Below are 19,197 nucleotides of genomic sequence, written 5' to 3'. Positions count from 1 at the left end.
AGTTAGCAATCTAGGCTGGGCCTAGCCATCACTGACCCATCATTGCTTCAGCTTTAGCCTGTCCTACTAAGAGCTTTGATAAGTTATAAGAACTGAATGGAATCTTTCTCTGGGTGAAAAAAAAAAAGACACATTCTACAAAACTCCGTATGTGGCCAAGAATACTACAAGTCAGCTACAACATCCACTTCAGAATATCTTACTGAATATATAAAGAAACTGAGAACATAAAGATAGTATAGTCTGTTTCTTTCTTTGTCTTTGTAAGAGCTCTGTAGGAAAGTTGAGCTAGTTGGATGGACAAGAGAAGGCACTGAAAACCAGATGAGTGACTTGAATATTGTGTACAGAGTCTACAACTGTGCCAACATTCAGTGAACTACACACTCAAAATCTGCATTTTCCTATATGTAATTTACACATTAAAAAGTTAATTCAGAAATAAACAGTTGGAAAATGAGCAAAAGTGCTCTCAGAAGTGTGGCCTGGCTCCAATCTTGGAAAGAAGATCCCTCCAGAAACACTCACCAAACAAGCTGTTGAGCGAGGAATCTGTGGAGTCACTGGGGTACCACTGTGGGTCATGAGTGGGAGAGGCAATCCAGTTGGGCTGGGGGCTGCTGGATGGGGAGGGAAGACTCTTGGAACTGTCACTGCCATTTAGTTTTGCTGGAGAAAGAGGGACTCCTTCACCTGTCAACCAAAATCCAAAATCAGCAATGCCTCCCTGAACCCAGAGCAAGGCAGCAGGGGGCAGAGGCTATGTACCACTGAACCCAGGATACCCAGGATGCACTGGGTCCACACCAATGGGACAGTTGTCTACAAACAAGGATCACAGAGTCTTCAGGGCAACTTCATCTATAAGAAGGGCACAATGCAAAACATAACAGGCAGGCTCAGGCCCCGGGCCCAGAGCTATGCACCAGCTCCATGGGAAATACATGCTCCAGAGTCCATCCTGTGGGGTACAGAGTTCCCAGTCTACAACTGAGAAAAGCAAGGACTTAGACAAGGACCTATCAAGTCCATGGATTAAAATGCAGAGAACTTATGTCTGTCTGAGCCCCGCAATCTAAGTCATGTCAGCAGGCAATAAGTGGTGCCACTACCACGAGGAACACCATCACAGAATGAGTGGGATCAGGCCCTCAGTGACTATCTGTGCAGCTACTTCCTAAGCATCACCTGCAAAACATGGGGGTTGCCTCTCAGAGATGCATAAATAGGAAACTGATCCCCAGGCTTCATAAAGCCTTGTAAACCATCCCATTCTTATCTCAAGGTCAGGAGCAACCCAACCAGACCACCAGTGGCTCAGCTTCCGGGTACCGCTCCTGCCAGAGCCAGGCAGGGGAACCTAGTAGTGGTAGATATTCAGTGCTAAAAACTGACAACTACACTGGAACTTTACCAGGAAGTTTGGCAAATAACACTCAGGTACCCTTTGCAAGTATGGTTGCCCTATCTTAGTAAGAACCTGGTTCTGAAAAGGTATACAAGGCCACCTGTACTTACCGTACTGGCCAGAGCTGATGGCAATCTCAATGATGGAGTCACTGATCTGTGTGGCAGGTTCTCCCTGAGAGAGAACATCCTCAGGTGGGCCAGGCAGGGATATGTCCAGCAGTGCAGAAACATTGGGTGGGGAGAGCCGGGTGCTGGAGCTCTCTGATGAGGGTAGAGGTGTGGAAAGGCCATTCTGGAGATGAGTCTTGGGCAGCTCGGGTAAGGACAGAACAGATGATCCCTGCCAGGAAGGAGACAAATACTGTTCAGACACAAGGTGCCCAGGAGCACTTGTCACAGTGAGTACAACAAATGCAGGAGTACCCCATTCTTCCAAAGGAGGAGTATACTCAAGAAATATACTTCTTTAGAACAAAGTAAAGCCAGGTTAGGGCGAGACTTTTTCCATTGGTGGCATCTAGGTAAAGAGTAATTAATGCTCAGAAAGCCACCAGCTGTCTGGGCAGTGGTGGCACATGCCTTTAATACCAGTACTCAGGAGGAGAGGCAAGTGGATCTCTGTGAGATCAAAGCCAGACTGGTCTACAGAGTAAGTTCCAGGACAGCCATAGCTGCATAGCGAAACACAAACCAAACCAAAACCTCCAATATAGAAAGCCACCAGCCAATTATGTCCTGTTTCCCAGCCAAGAAAACCCAGTCTTTTTAGACATGGAGTTTAATGAAGGAAGCTGGAACCAGGAACAGCATGGTTCATTCATTCATGAGGAAATAGGCAAGGCAGGTGGAAGGACATCGATGTTGCTGGTAATGGTCTGTGCACTCAGGGAGGATTGAAGCCCTCAAGTGTACTCTACCTGGAAACTGTCTGTCATTGGCTCCTGCTCCGGTCTTGGAACGCTGATAAATGGGTCACTAGTGCCCTGGAACAACAAGAAGACCAATGAGTGGTTCACACTGAGTTGGGTTAACAGCCAAGTGCTTGTTTGGCTGAGGACCAAAGAAAAACTCTTCTCAGACACCTCAGTCCTCCTAGAGACAGAGGTGCAGGAATGGACTGTGTTCCAGGCTGGAAATGATGGAGAGTCACAAGAGCATTGCCTCTGCACTTACAATCTTTTATTGCTTTTTAAGAAGAAACTTAACAGCTCAGTAAGAGGCTGGTCACATAATCACAGGCCCTAGGGTTCCATGGGGTCTCCCCATGCATCTCCTTTCAAACAGGCCAAGAAATCAGAGCATTTGGAGACTCAAGATAAAAAAAAAAAAAAAAGTGGTCAAGAGTATATGAACTACTCTCCACCAAGATAGAGCAAGCACTTAGTACCACCTGAATAGGGTCCATGGGCTGATGTCAGCCTTTGAGTTGAAATGCAGAACTATCCCATCATGCATGTTTTAGCAATGGATTCTTTAACATTACAGAGCAAACATGTCTTTTTACTCCTCCCACTCTGTGTTCCATGGTAGATGTTCAAACCTTGGCTTCTCTGGCTCAGGGTCTTCTCTAACACATCAGGCCTCTAAAGGTGCAACAGGGTCTGGTATGACAACAAGGCCAGCCCATGGCCTTGCTCCAGAAGCTATTGGTCACGCCAAACAGCACTTGCAAATGCACTCACCCCTACAGAAGTAACAGGCTCTCTGTTCTGGTGTGGTCCAGTGTCACCCTGCCCCGAGATGGCAGTGGTTACTTGTTCTGAAGTCAGTGGAGAGATGCCAGATGAACCATCAGTATCTAAAACTGGCAAGGGACTTCCAGGGATGATGCCAGCACTTTGAGCTGCTAAGTCGATGGCACCTGGCAACAGGAGTGATATATCAAACCTCTGTTCCATAACACTCCACTTCATGATGTATGCCCAGAGAGCTTGGGACAGCTTCTCCCTCCACCTCTCTTCAGTGAAGACCCAAGGGATTTGTAATACGCTTAGCAAAGCAGTAAGACATTATGCCTTGGAGAAGAAGAGAATATTACAAAGATGTATGACAAAAAAGGTGACTAAGGAACCTCACATCGTGGCTGTCAACTGTGCATTTCAGACTTACTGGGCAGGTGACTAGTGGCCTGAGATGGGAGGACCTTGGGCACTATCGGTCGAGACAGAGCTGCTTTGGTCAGAGAAGACTGGATGGGCCGGAACCAGCCTCTCCCTGGAAGGGGAAAATAAATGCAGTCACATCAGCTGATTTGTTCAGTGCACAATGGGGTTATGGAGGGTTTCCTTCACAGACACAGCTAGGATCATAGCAAGTCACTCAAGACTCACATAGGCTTTCAAGAAGGCGGTCTGGGTTCAGTTCCCAGCACTCACATGATGGTGCCCAATCACCCACTAACTTCAGTTTCAGGGACTCCAGCACCCTCTTCTGGCCTCCATGGGTACTAGATAAGCAAATGTTGCCCATACATACATGCAGAACAAGAATCCATACCCATAAAATTAAAAAATAAAAGAAGACAATTCATGAAGGGACTAGAGAGGCTCAGTAGTTAAGAGCACTTGCTGCTTTTGCAGAGGACCCAGGTTTGTTTCCTAGCACCCACCCAATCACTCGACCTCCACTAACTGCAGGAGATCTGACATCTCTTCATGGGCTTCTGACATCCTTATAGGCACTTACACATACACATAAAAATAAGTAAATCTAAAAAAAAAAATAAAAAAATAAAAAAGATTCATGGAGACACAGTTCAGAAATACATCAATTGCTCAGCTGTCTACAACTTTGGATTTGATCCCCAGAATCGTAAGAAAAAAAAAAAAAGATTAGTCAAGATAAATCAACAAGCATGTATATTAACTGCAGAACCCACACTTTCTAAGGCTTAAAGTACCAGGGCACCCACTGAATTTAAAGATTATATAAATAGAAAATGTCATCATACACCCGCAACAACACATTTATTTTATAAGCGTTTGTCATGACTCTACAGGCAGAAAGTGAATACATTCCACTGAACTCAGAAGTGCTGCCAACAAAGACAACAGAGCACACCTCTAAAGAAGGTACATTCACCAGGCAGTGATGGCAAACACCTTTAACCCCAGCACTTGAAAGGCAGAGGCAAGTGGATGTGCGTTTGAGGCCAGCCTGGTCTACTGACCGAGTTTCAAAACAGTTATGGCTACAAAAAGAAACCCTGTCTCGGGGAGGAAAAAAAAAGGTATACTCCACTCCAGCCAATGGCGGTCAGGCCCAACACAGGGTACACTAAGTATATGCTGGTAGAATGAGCACAGGTATGCAAGAAATGTTCCACAAATAGCCATGCAAACCCACACCTATAGTCCACAGTGAGGCATATTCAGGGAAAGCTATCCCAGGAATGCCTGGTCTTACCAGCTATAGGAGAATTAGACAGGATGGAGAAGGAGCACACATTGTGGGACTGGTTTTCAGAAGGTCTAGGGAGCAGCGTCCTCTGTGAGAAAAAAAAAATGCACATAGTAAAGGTGGTAGGAAGACATCGGTGTCAAAAAAGATCACTCTACAAAGACCTTTCCCGAGGAAAACTGAAGATCATCAGAAGGATTTATTTCAAACCTAGAATGTTCTTAACTTGGCTGGAAGGCAGATATGGGTATCTGTTAACAACCATGGGGTAGGTAGGCTGATAGGGCTCAATGCTGAGCATTTTGGTGGGCAGGATGGAGAAAGTTAAAGGACTGCTTGTATCGAGAGGCACTGAGAGTCAAGAGATGATCATTTCCAGGTCTCAGGTCTCGTTCCTGCAGGTGAACAAAAGGTCCCGATGTACTTATAAGAACCTGTTCAGCCGAGAAGAACCTGCGCTGACTGCTGACGTTGCTAACCGTAACATTTACAAGATCTGTCAGTCACATTGGATCATGACACAACTGAGTCTGGCATAGAGGTGATATTCTCTTTTCAGATATAAAGTACTCAGGTTCCTTTAAGACCCTGTCTCATGCATGATCTCCCAGGATGCTGGCAAACAGCAGAGACCAGAAAGAGCTGGGGATAATAGTGTGACAAACTTACTAACAACTCTGCATATTCTCGAGGCTCACCATACCTCATTCCAGAGGCTGAGAGGCAGTACTCAGTAAGTTTTTTTCCATAAAAGACCAGTCAGAATGCTTTGGGGCTATTCTTGCCCCCGATCTTGTGGTAGGAAAACAGTCACAGAGAGTTGTGGATGTAAATGACTATGGCTCTATGTAAATGAAGCTTTAATGATTTACAAAAATATTAAGTGGAAAAGACCACATACTGTACAATCCCACCTGAGTAAATACTCAGGACAGGGAAGTCCTTAGATATAGGTGGGCTGGCAGTTGGGAATAAGACTTCTGAGTGATGAGAATATTCTATAAAATGACCAAGAGTTGGTAACACTCCATACCTACACTAAACCCTGTCTAAATGTGTACTTTAAATGAGTGAGTTTTATGATATATACATGTGTGTGTGTAATAATAAAAACAGGACGGGGTTGGAGAGATGGCTCAGGGAGTAAGTACTTGCCATGCATGTATGACACAGGAACTCATATACCCAGCACCCACATAACAGGAGGGCAAGTTGACTCCGGATTGCAGGAAGCAGAGACAAGAGATCCCCTAAGCAAGCTGGCTAGCTAGACTAGCAGAATTTATGAGCCCTGAGTTCAAGTGAGAAGCCTTGACACTCGATATATAAGGTGGCAAGCCATTAAGGAAGAAATTTGCTATCAACCTCTGACCTTCACATGCACAGACCTGTACATTACACATTCATTCAGAAAACAAAACAGACTGGGTTTATCATGGGGTTTAGTTTAATATTCAGATGCTGAATTTAGCAGCTACAGAATGTCTACCAACTCATGAAGTATTTTTCTAATTCTGGGACAAAGATTAAAGAACTGAAGTTAAATTGAGGACTAAGGGAGCATGAGCAAAAATTAAAAAGTTTAGAATGCATACGTACCATTCATGCAATGCTCCTTTGTTTTGTAACATGGTCTTCCCTGTAGCCACTATGCTCAGCATACTTCTTATTTATAAATAAACTAATCTCAAGAAAGAAAGATATTTTCTTTAAAATTTTAAAATTATGTTCACTTATTTAGTGTGTAGACATATCATGACCTGAGTGTAGAGGTCAGAAAAAACTTTTACAAGTTGGATTTTTTTTTTCTAAAATGTGGGTTCTAAGGATGGAACTAGGATTGTAAGACTTAGTGGCAAGTACCTTTACCCACTAAGCCACCTCACCAGACCCAGAGAAAAAGATTTCCTAAGAGACTAACAAAAGGAAACTGGTCTATTCATAGCTTCCAAAAACCACATCCATTCACAAATTCCTATGGCTCCATTATTACAGTCTTACTTCCCTTATCTGTCATCTGTAAGTGCTGCTGTCTTCTTTCTTGGGTACCGTGTACATCCTGTATGCCATGGCTGGTGGATGGCACTTGTAGGCTGTCCTACCACTTATTACAGTTCTACAAATGCCTGCTTCTGCCAGCCCAACTCCTGCCCAAGCTCTAACAGCTCCTGGAGATACTCCAGTTTGAACACTCTTGTGACCCAGAAACCTAGCCTGGTACATAAATAATTTTCAATGCTAATCCAAGTCTATCTTTACTTATATGAGTACCAGTAAATTATTTGTTCATGGCTTTACTCTTTCTATTAATTAAAAAAAGACAAGGGTAAGAATTTTCTGTTTAACTCTGAAAACCAAAGATGTAAGAAAACAGCATCTCCTGGCAAGTTCGTCAGCAGCTAGATTATGGACCTGACAGACACAATGCAGATGCATACATAGATTCAATCAATGCTCCCTCACCTGAACCACCAGTGGCTTTCGTAAGTGCCGTTTGCGTAGTTTCTTGGGCTTTGGTGAGAAGAAGTCTGACTGTATCTATGGGAGAAAGCACATGAGTCCTAAAACAGGCACTCTAACCACGAAGCAGACCACAGCCACCCCCCACTTGCACTCCAGCACTCACGCTGATGGAGTCCAGGTGCTGCCTAAAAGTCAGTTCTGCCTCCTTACTGGGAGAGAAGAGCTTTCCATGTCGACTATTGGGTGGCAAAGTTGTTGGTACAGCAAAGAGGCCACCATCTGAGTCACCGCTTCCTGTGTTGGAGGAACCAGCTACCAAGAGAGGCCTTGGGGGATTCCTTAAACCTGGAACAGAGGGAGAATTATGTGCTGACACTTACATCCATCCCCTCCAGAGCAAAGGCAATCCACTAGGAAGTAAACCAGGAAACAAAGCAGACAATTTTCAGCTGCCTATACTTTATCTTGTAAAGTCCTACCCTGCTTCCTTTGATTCCTGACCCCACTTTACAGGGACTGTAGGCCTCTTGAATAAAAGCACATAACCACTGTTCTATGATCAAGAGAGAAAGGGCAGGACAACTAACCAAGACTTGAGGCTAACAGGACCATGGGACTTTCCTAGCTGACAAAAGAAAGGAGACTCTCTGCAGAGATTAGTTAGCAACACGCTCAGTGTCCATCTTGTCTTTACAGCAACTCAACTTCGTGTGGCTGCAGCAGAGCAGCCATCCTCTGAAAGAGAGTGTGGCTATGTGCCTACGTAGCTATTTGTGTAACACAGGTAATTAGAACAAGTAGGCTATAGCTACACACTACTGACACCTGGTTTTAAAATCCCTTATTTTGCAGAAAACAGCCCCAATGATAACAGGACAGAAAGTATTGTATAATGACCCTGATGAAATTCCATCACGGTAGTATTGCTACAAAGCACCTTCATGGTTCATGGCTTGGTATGGGCCACACATAGTTCACATGCCAAGTTTGCCACACATAGTACACATTTCTGGAAGTACAGGACCCTGGGCCTTATAATCCTCAATCAGAGAGAGAATGTTAGAGGACATTTCTAATTTCACTGGAAGGCAGAAGAAGCAGTCATGAGCTGCTACCTGGCCTACTTCAAGGAACAGGCGTTCATCTCAGGGATTAGCGGCTTGGGCTTTGTTGATGCAGCCTCTTAAAGCATAAGAAAGAGGAAGGGAAAACAAATAACTGCAAGATGTGTCCCCCAATTCACAGCCTTGAGGGCCACACTGGAAGGACTATCAGGCAGTCTTTAGTGGAAAGGCTGCGCACAAAAGAGTCAAGATATTGTAAAGCCATCCATGTTCTTGAATGAAAACAGTATTATTAAAGAACTGTTAACCTGACAGGATACTATATTTGTCTGGCCAAAAGAGTTACTGTTATCTTTGGTATACCAATGTAGCTTCCTTACAACAGAGGTAAAATAGTTTCAGTAGGTTAAAGCAAACAAAATTGGTGCTCTGGGAAATAAATGGGCCAGCCATGCTTATCTTGGGGTTTTATGTACCCAGAAAGAGAATTATTTTTTTTCCAAGTCTGGGGTGATATCTCAGCAGGCAAAATGATTGCCTAACATGTATGATGTCCTGAGTTCCATCCTTAGTACCACACAATAAACCAAAATTATTTCTCAGAAAATTTAAGGGTATACTAAGAAGCAGGTTATTTCATTTTTTCATTTCTGATACAGCTACCATGCCCATTAATAGAAGACTGCTTTATTTGAATTGTTTTGGAGGTAAAGAAAATTAAGTCACTAAAGAATTAAGAACCAGGGCTGGAGAGATGGCTCAGCGGTTAAGAGCATTGCCTGCTCTTCCAAAGGTCCTGAGTTCAATTCCCAGCAACCACATGGTGGCTCACAACCATCTGTATTGGGATCTGGAGCCCTCTTCTGGCCTGCAGGCATACACACAGACAGAATATTGTATACTTAATAAATAAATATTTAAAAAAAAATTAAGAACCAGTCTATCTTAATAGTTTTAAGCCTCTCAGTAGATTATGAAGGTTTCTCATGCAAAACTTCCAATGTAACCAGACCAATCAAGACTATCCTACACTCTGCTTATCACACGAACTAGGTCCTTTATGACATTTCCCTGTGTTCATCATCCCCAATGGAAGTGATCTGCTATGCCCACTAGACCATGGTTGGTAGACAACAGGATCATGTGTTCATTTCAGATACAGTACCCACGACATCAGGATTCCCTGAAGCATACCTGGGGAACAAGGTGCAGAACCAGATGGGAAAGTCTTGTTGCTTCGGAGGGCAGATGGGTTTCGAGAGCAGCGGGGACTCCGAGAGCTGATGGTCACTACCTTCCCTGGGGGGGATGTGGACTGTTCCTCCTGGGTGGGCCTGACTGAGGCTGCTGATGCTGTGTTTGCTTCAAAAGCCTGGAAAGACACCAGGTTTGAGGTTCAAAGACTCAGCTCAAGAAAAATGGTTCTATCACAAATATCTTAAGGACATCCATTTCTATGGTGGCAACAAAACAAAACAAAACCCCACCCACTTTGGAATAGAATGCCCCAAAGTCACAATTTGCAAATTTAGCATATTACTTCATTATTTTTCTAAAGATTTACTTTTATTGTACATGAGTGCACACAGCCGTGGGTAGTATTCCTTACTGAAATGGAGTCTCATCCTGTAGCCTTACTTGGCTGGCATGTAACTACTAAGTTGCCCAGGCTGACCTCAAACTTCTGGTTTAGAAGATCTGACTTAGTCTTCCAAGTGTTAGGATCACAAGCATTAACTACACCTGACTAATTCTAACTCTCCAGTGATTTGAAATCACTAAGCAAGGTGTGGACATACTTTAATCCCAGTACTCCGAGGCAAAGGCAGGCAGATCTGTGGGAATTTGAGGCCAACCTGATCTACAGATTAAGTTTCAAGCCAGACATCCTGGGCTGTATGGTGAAAATCAAAACAAAACACATGACAAACTTTAGGAATTGGAAGGAAAAGGAGAGGGGGAAAGTTACAAATCCCCAGGGAGTGAGATGAATAGTTAAAGCAACTCACTGCTTTGCTCAGGAGATCCTAGCCTATCTCCACTGCCAAAATGTGGTGGACAGGACAGACGAGCAGCTCTACAGCAGAGGGGACAGGGACCAGCAGAACAGTTATAGTACAGGGAAGACGTACTGGTAAGTGACAAAGGTTTGTCTTTTTAAAAAGCCACGGCGAAAGGACTGCCCAAGACAATCATGTTAACTCCTACTACTGTGAGCCCTAAGGAGGAAACAGTTTCACTCCTGAAAACTGGTCACAGATAAAAAAGCCTTTTGCCCAGCTCCCAACCTCATGAGAGTCCAGGACCCTTTAAGGGATGGCTTCAGGGGCCAGGGATACGGCTCAGCAGGTAAAGGCACTTGACTCACAAACCTGAGTTTGATTCCCTAAAACCATGTGAATAGCTGGATGTGAAGGCACACATGTGTAATCCCCTACGAGACCGAACAGACCAGAAGCTCAAAGGATTACCAGCTGGAGAAGTGAAGTGCAGTGATAGGAAAAACAAGGGATTCTGTCTCAAAACAGGGAGGAAAACGGATTCCTGAAAAGCTGGCCTCTGACCTCCACATGTGTGCCCCACACATTTGAACACCCACATTTTCACATACAAACTAATAGCAGAAAAATAGATGGCTTCGAGTCCTAGGGCTTCACAAGGCATTCCACCTCTTGTTGCTGTTCCTCTTCTGGTGGCCTCACCTCTTCAGAGAGACCTGGTTAGATGCCCAAATTCTGAATCCTCCCAGAAGCAGCCACACCGTCTCACTAGGGTTACTTCACAAGAGTCCCTCTACAGATCTGCCCAGGTCTTCACCATGGCCTTATCTGCTCTGCCCACGCCCATCGCCAACCTCTCCCTGCTTCCTGCATCTTCTGACCTCTACATTCTGGGAATAGTAGTATTCCCACCTCAGACTAAACATTTCAGGTGACTCTGGTCAGTTTCCTGAGTCTCAGGACTCTTGGGGTACTTGCTTGTCACAGCTCTGCCAGGCAGAAAAAGGGGTACAAAGGACAGATGACCTGTCTCTGATCTACGGTCTTGAGTTTCAACAGAGCCCATCAAGTCACTATGGGGGGTTGGCTACAATTCACAACCTCTCCTCCCTCAACCCCTAGCAATATCTGTCCTTTCTTTTCTCCTTCATCACTACCGTCTGTTGTTTTGTTTTTAAGTCCAGTCTGGCCTCAAACTAAGTATTCCTTTCTGAGTTTCTACAACAGTGGGATGTATAGACAGATGATGTGTTCAGGCATGTGCCTGAGCCCTGTAACCTTATTTCTAACAAGGTCTCAGTGGTGTTGAGGCTGTCAGCCAGGAGCCTACTTGGGGGTCTCAGCAGTGCTTCCGGTTCGTCACTTTCCATAATATTGTTCCAAACTGCCTCACTTACCTTCCAGTTGAAATCAAGGCTAGAACCTCTCACTTTCCCACTGACTCAAAGGTCTGCTCTGGCCTCCTCTCCTTGAGAAGTAGACCATACCACATATCTCTGCAGAAGGCTATCTGTGTAGTCACAGCTTAATTCCAATAACCCTGCTGCTGGGTCTATTTAGAGGTTACGTCCATAGTGCTGAATTGTAGACCTTCAACAGCCCTGGCATGGGGGTATAGGACCTACAGTCCTAGTGACTATGTTACATTTGGAATCCTGAAGAGTCATGCTTGACACACCAACACAGGCTCACCTTAAACTACTCAGTGTCCTGGGCTAATATAAATCACTCACCATCTTGGGGTGGACCTCAGTGGAGATGAGCCTCAAGAGGCAGTTCAGGAGGCGCTGCTGGTGGAGGGTTGAAGGCGGAGAGCGGGGTAGGGCAGTCTGACCCTGTGCTGTGGGCACCTGGCTCTCAGGGCCCAGCACAGCCAGCCAGTCATACTCTAGCTGCAGCTTGCTCGGCTTGCCCATCATGAGGTAGACTTCAGCCAGCGTGAGGCTCTCAGAGGTCTGCAAGTTCCAGCCCTCTTCACGCAGCTGTTGGGCCAGCTGGCTGGCAGGGACTTCCTTTGAAGGCCTGACAGCAGGCTGTCCCTGAGACAACAGAGGTTCTGAGGGGCTCCCTTTCTCCTGGGACTCTTCAGGAGATGCATCTGCCAGCTCTTTAGTACAAATATCTGGCAGAAGCCTGGGGTCAAGTTGAGGATCGGTGCCAGTTTGAGGGTCTGGGCCAGGGGGACTGCTGTCTGCAACTTCTCTGCTGCTGGGCATGAGTGCCTCTGGGGAAGCAACCATACCAAGAAGAGGGTGCTCTCTCCCAGACTGTGTGTCTGTACAGCGGCACTGCTCCGGGATGATGAGATCCTGGCAAGACTTCAGGTATCGGGGAAAGGGGTCAAGGAGTGAGAGTTCATCTTCCAAGTCTGGGGGTTGGCCACACGAACATGGCAGGGCCCTAGATTCTTGAATGGGGCTCTCCCCACCCACAGCAAGGGCTGCTAGTGAGGTCTTCTCAAGCTGTGGGCCAGAGTCCTGGTGCCCATGAGGAGGCCTGTCAGGGGCATCTGAGCTGTTCGTACTTGGAGCTGTCCCCTCTCCAGGAGCACTCTCAGGGGAACTCTCCCCGGAGCTCTGTGAAGCATCTGCATTAGGAAGAAGCCGCCCCCCACCCTTGGCTTCAGCACTGCCCCTCTGGCACTTCACCTGGCCCCGGGCTATTCCCTGACCACTCTGAATGCCCAGGATCTGGGCTGGAGGCAGCGAGTGTGTGTCCTTGGTACCCTGCTTGCACCGGCCACCCTCTTGCCAGTGTACAGTGCAGAAGGCCTTGGAGTGTACCACACGGGCCACACCCGGCAGTGGTGTCAGCGTACAGTTCTCGCCTGGGAACAAGTGCAGTGCCACCTTCTCCTGGGTCTGTGCTGTGCTCGAGCCCTGCAGCTGCCTCTCCTCAAGTGTCTTCCGCTGGGCACACTGTCAAGGAGCAACTCCAAACAACTACACTGTGATCAAGGTCCTCTTGGATTTCTTTCCTAGCAGCCCCACGTACCCCTTGATATTTCTGAGGCTCACCTAGGAACTTTTCTCAGGCTACTACCAGACTGAGCTGGTCCGGGTGCTCAGTGTATTCAGGAAACTCACACCTGATGACAGACACTATACCTGAAAACAGGTAGGGTTAATAACCTAGCAAGGACACAAAGGAGGCTGTGATGTGTGTACATCATCCCACCCAAACTACTGATGGAGTTACTTTGGCAACATCTCACAGAACAGATAGTTGGCCACTCATAACATGGAGAGGTGGCTGGGACTGAATACACTCGGGGCAAGTTGGTCAAAGGCAGGACTTTACACCTAACCCAAGAGTGTTGGACTCCCATGGGGACCCGTAGCAATGACAGGAATTAGGGATCACAAGACCTCATTCCCAAGCAGGAATAGCTGGCAGGTTTGGAGGGTCTGCTTCAGTTGGAAAAAGATACAATTCGTACTTCGTGGAGTGCCCACTTCTGCTTCAAGAACTCAATGAGGCTAGAAACTTTTCGATGTAGCTCCACAATCATCCTACGAAACAAAAAACAAGGTTAGAGTAGGAAAGTCAGTCTTGGAATTAGCTCTAATAATTGTCTGTACCAAGACCACATGATAGGTAAGTAGGTACTGGAAAGGTAAGATCCACAGAGTCTTCAGCTCCTATTCCTAAATATAAATTCTGTTTGTTGAAATCACTATAGATTCACATAAAGCTGTAAAAAACACAGAGAGGTCTAAGAACCCTTTCCAATCTGTATGCTTGGCTACTGTGTGAGCACTGAAACCACCAGTGCTTGTTGCCTTCAAGAGTGGAGGTCTGTAGTCACCCCTAATTTGTCCTAAGAAAATAAAACACACATAGACGAGATGAAGCACTGATATGTGCTATAAAGCAGATGAGCCACAGGACAGTAAGCCACTGAGAGATGCCAGATACAGCAGATTCCTCTGTGGTTACAATAACATTAAATGTCTAGAAGAAGCAAATCCACAAAAAATCCATAAAAAGCAGTTGGAAGAGAGACGAGTGCTGGAGAAAGTGATGGCTAACAGGCACACGGGATGAAGAAAGCATTCTGGAAGTCAACTGAGATAAAGGTTGTACAACATGGTGAACATACCAACTGCCACTTAACTATAAACACTCAAGTGGTGAAGAGCTCATTCAATGTGTGAATTTTACTTCAGCTAAACAAACTGTAAACAGGAAATGGACCAAAGGTATGGCAGTGCTTTGTTCATAAATTAGCCACAATCTTCAGGGAATCAGAGATAAAGAAATATACGGGTTTTACAGGTAAGATGAAGATTCTGCAGGCACTCAGAATCATATTTTCTTTCTTTTTTCACAATCATATTTTCTTACTTGGACAAAGAACTTTGCCTGGTAGAATTACAATTCAGGATCTGAAAACTACCCTCCAACTCACAGCATTCTCTTGACATCGTCACCTCCGTACTTTGTCCTCAAATGATGTCAGGGCACTGTGCAAAAGCGATTTCTCTAAGATACCCTGAGCGAAACTGAAACACCAAACCCTCATGTCCTGCCTGTCATGGGGCCCTTCCTCATGCTAAATGTCACCTGAGACGTGGGTTCTGGGCCAGGCTCTGTACTCGTGCCCAGGCGTGGTTGTTCCGTGGTTGTAGCTCTACAGGGACTTTCAGGGGTAAGCGCACTGGCTTCTGGTCCTCTTCATCACTTAGACCTGAAGAAAGGAGACCATGAAAGTCCAATGCAGACAAACCTCAAGGTAGAAAACAAAACACTTTGCCAGAAAATCACAGGGAAATGAGAACTTGGAACAAAGGAGACTGTCTTATGCCTGGAAACAAGGAGAACAGAGGAACCCTAGCAAGGGTCAAACTCAACACGATGAACTGTGTAAAGGCAGAACTATGGATAGGCGACCAAGTGGCCTCCTCAGAGTATTAACCCAATGTCAGAAAGTTGTCATGGCATCTTAATAGACACATGGAAGTCACTTTAAGAACAGTCTATTCACAGGAGAAGGTTAAACAGAGTGAGTCAAAAAGTACAATAGCTTGCCCATCAAAACATCCAAACTTCAACACATGCCATCCCTTCCCCTGCTACCTACCGTCTGGATCGCAGAGTTTCTTCAGGGCCCGACACATGGGTGCCTTGATCCGCAGATTTCTCCCTTTATAACGTACTGTGGTGGCGCTGGGAATAGAATTTGAAGCAATACTGAGGACTTTGTGAATGTGAAGGATTATCTAGTCTGAAGTGTGGTAAGCAGGAAGACCTGGTAAGCACCCATTCCTATGCTGTTGATCACATCAGATAGTAGACAGAGGCAGGATCTCTAGATATCTGCTACTTTCCTGAACAAGGGACACGTGCTATTTATAGGAAGTGAACTGTGTTCAAAGCAGGATTACTGAACGTCACACACACAGCCAGGCTCACTGTTAAGGAGCTTCTCGCTCACCCTATCTCCAAGCATTCCTCCTTCTTAGAGCCATATAACAGAAACTCCAGAGCCACCTCTATGTCTTCCACATGACCTGCCTACCCACCTTCACATGACTTCTTGTGAACTACTCATGACCAATTTGCCACAGCAGTGTAATCCCATCCTCCTGTACTCCATACAGTAGAGTAAGGGGTCACAGCCCCAAACTCAAGTCCTTAGGCCAGCCAAGGTCTGTCTGTTGGAGCTGCAGTAGATTAGCAATTATATACATTACTGAAATACTGTTTCGCTACTGATACAAAGGTGGAAGCTCCTTAAAAAACAAAACAAGAGAAAAACAAACAAAGCCCACAGGTGGAAAACTTTCAAAGCACTAAGTATAGGTAGCTGGTTTTCAGACAGGGATTGAACAGGTGTGAACATGACCGAAGGCCAAGAATCATCAGTCTGGCTCCTGAGTTTCCACTGCTTTGAATTTAAAAAGAACAAATGGTGCACTTTGGATCCAGATTAAAGCAGATCCAGTTGCTTTAATTTTGAAGAAAAGGCTCTGGTCAAGCACCTAAAGGTAAAGAAAGGAATACATGTTTGGGTTTTATAACATGTTTAAACTATCACTTTGTGTCTTTTTGCTTTAACCTACTTTTGTTGTTGTTAGACAGGGTCTCACTGTGTAGCTCTGGCTGTCCTTGAACTCAGAGATCTGCTTGCCTCTGCCTCCTGCTGGATTAAATACGTGTGGGAACCCCCCCCACTTTTTTTACTGACCTATTCTCAGGGGTGAGCATGTTAGTTATGAGAGCAGCTTCTATCCTCACTATTTAGTTTCTAAGATGTATGTAGGAAAGTGACAGGGTAATTAATATACATGAGATGATTCTAAAGATGTGGAAGAGACTTCATACTAGTACAGATTCATATTCGTATCTAAGTGTTTATTTATGTAAATTTCCTAAGGGAAGTTTTAATTGAGGGGAAGGAGATGGGCTAGCTGGTGATTTTATTTTAAAACAGGGTTTCTCTGTGTAGCCCCTGCTGTTCTGGAACTCAAACCAGGCTGGCCTCAAACTGACAGAGATCCACCTACCTCTGCCTCCCAAGTGCTATGATTAAAAGTGTGTGCCACCACTGCCCAGATGATTTTACATGTTCATACTATCTTAAAAAGATGTATTCTAGCTGGGAAGTGATGGTGCATGCTTTTAATGCCAGCACTCAGGAGGCAGAGGCAGATGAATCTGTGAGTTCAAGGCCAGCCTGGCTTTCAAAGTGAATTCCAGGGCAGCCAGAACTGTTACACAAAGAAATCCTGTCTCAAAAAACAAACAAAAATGTATTCATTCAGAATGTATTTATACTGTATTTGTATAATTTAAGAAATGTTGTTCTAACATAATGCTGCTTAAATCTGGAGATAAGAATCTAAACTATAATGTTAAGCAGAATAAGCACAGGAAAGGTTCTGTTGATACAATACTTGATTAAAAGAGCAACTCAAGGGGGCCAGAGAGATGATGGCTCAGCAATTAAGAGCACTGGCTGCTGCTCTTCCAGAGGACCTGGGTTCAATTCTCAGCACCCATATGGGAGCTCACAACTGTCTGTAACTCCAGTTCTAGGGGATCTGACACCTTCACACAGAGTATATACAGGTAAAACACCAGTACATATTAAATAAATAAATAAATCTTTAAAAAAAAAAGAGCAACTCAAATATATACATGTAAAACAAGAGACACCAGGGCTAAAGTCAGGGGGAAAGCGCTATACCGCATACCTCGTAAGAACAAAATGTGTCCTGAAAAGGAATATGGCTCACGTTTTAGCATTATGAAGTCTCAGAACCCTGCATAGTGGTTTCATGTTGGCTCCAAACACGGTAAGGCTTTCAGCATAAATGTCATAAGACGACTCAAACAGTGAGGTCTCTCTCATATGGGAGGTGGGCACAATCTTCCAACACAGAAAACTCAGTAACTCCTCATGATATCATACATTCATCCTTCCCATGCACATCTATTTACTTATCCAAGCATCTACTTACCTACCTACCCACCCATACACTAACCATGCTACCACCCACTCATGTACCCTCCGACTCATTTGCCCATGCTTTCTCTCACTCATCTGTCTTCCATCTATTAATCTAGCCATAGATACATATTCATTCTTCCATCTCTCTACCCCTATTGGCACATTCATCCATCTACCCATATATCTGCCTTTCATTCATTCATTTATCTGTGTAAATATGTATCTATCCCTCTACCAGCCATTCTTCTATCTACTCATTCGTTTGCTCAACTGTCCTCTTAAATATCTTTTCATCAATTCTAACTATCCCTCTACCTATCACCTCATCTGTCATATGCACCCCATATGCACCTATCCACCCAAGGACCAAACTACCTCTGTATGCTAGACACCAAAATGCACAACTAAGAATAAGAAAGCCTAACTAAAGGGACAAGAAGAGTCCAAGAAGAAGGCTGCCACCCCTTACCCACTTTCTATTTGGGTAATTGGATAATTCAGAGAGTAAGTCTCTAAACAACCACACATTCAAGTAACTCAAAATTACGGAACTACCTTACACCAGATGAAACCCACTGATGAAAAGTGATACAGCACTACAGTGATGCTGGAGTAGGAACACAGCAGGGAACCAGAAAGTACTTTAAAGAGAGTAATACAACATGAATGAGTCAAGTTTCCAGAAACTTCCTCCAACAAAGAGTCTTGCAGGGGAATGGGCTTTAAAACAAAATGGGCATACACATGCATGCATACACACCTGTACAAACATGTAGAAACAACAACAACAGCAACAAAAACTCATGTTCAATGTCATTGATTGTCAAAGAAATACAATTCAAAGCAATTTCATATCAAGTAGAACTTTTTGAAGTCCTTGGGAGCCCCTGGGCTGGGCTTTGGAAGACACATCTCTTCTGAGGGGATGCCCAGGTGAGATGAAAACCCATGCTCACAAAAAGACTCATGGTTTAGCCTTGGAGTCAATTCTTCAAAAACATAAAAAAAAAAAACAAATCCCACTAAATTACCCAGTATCACTCCACAAAACAAAAACAAAAACACAGATCAACAGACAGGTATGTTCGTGCTACTAACTCCACTGGGTAGGGAAAGGCGATGAGTTGTTTGAGCTCTGTACAATGCCTGACAGTGTCCTCTGCACACTGTTCAAAGAGAGATGCTCAGAAAAGAAAGGCATTATAGAGAATGGCACTATCGTTGCCTAGGGTTAGACATGGATTAGACATTTCCTGCCATGATGTTCTTGTTAAACTCAGAGCCATGAATGGAGGATGCCAATCTAAATAGGCTGTGTACTGGCTGACTCCAACCAGATGAAGGAAGAGACAGACAGACAGCAGATAAATTCTTTTTTTTATTTATTTATTTATTTATTTATTAT

At 44.7% G+C, this 19,197-nt stretch overlaps 1 protein-coding gene across 3 annotated transcripts in view; it reads right to left on the bottom strand.

Moving 5' to 3' along the window:
* The window catches only part of Cramp1 (cramped chromatin regulator homolog 1), a 61,648-nt gene that overhangs the window by 9,246 nt on the left and 33,205 nt on the right, over positions 1-19,197 (bottom strand). For 2 of the 3 annotated variants that reach the window (XM_038324684.1, XM_038324683.1), the window contains exons 7-19: positions 15,420-15,505; positions 14,903-15,026; positions 13,767-13,848; positions 12,070-13,245; positions 9,531-9,708; positions 7,436-7,617; positions 7,273-7,347; positions 4,816-4,897; positions 3,520-3,624; positions 3,093-3,271; positions 2,328-2,393; positions 1,519-1,750; positions 529-693 (exon numbers count right to left, since the gene is read on the bottom strand). In XM_038324684.1, the coding sequence (XP_038180612.1) occupies positions 529-693; positions 1,519-1,750; positions 2,328-2,393; positions 3,093-3,271; positions 3,520-3,624; positions 4,816-4,897; positions 7,273-7,347; positions 7,436-7,617; positions 9,531-9,708; positions 12,070-13,245; positions 13,767-13,848; positions 14,903-15,026; positions 15,420-15,505 (2,732 nt within the window). The remainder of the gene's footprint in view (positions 1-528; positions 694-1,518; positions 1,751-2,327; positions 2,394-3,092; positions 3,272-3,519; positions 3,625-4,815; positions 4,898-7,272; positions 7,348-7,435; positions 7,618-9,530; positions 9,709-12,069; positions 13,246-13,766; positions 13,849-14,902; positions 15,027-15,419; positions 15,506-19,197) is intronic. The other variant, XM_038324685.1, reaches the window with a different exon arrangement.

Source organism: Arvicola amphibius, chromosome 4, assembly GCF_903992535.2.
Source record: "Arvicola amphibius chromosome 4, mArvAmp1.2, whole genome shotgun sequence".
NCBI lineage: Eukaryota > Metazoa > Chordata > Mammalia > Rodentia > Cricetidae > Arvicola > Arvicola amphibius.
The sequence above is the reverse complement of the archived record's forward strand: the minus strand, read 5'-3'. Positions and strand labels throughout refer to the sequence as shown.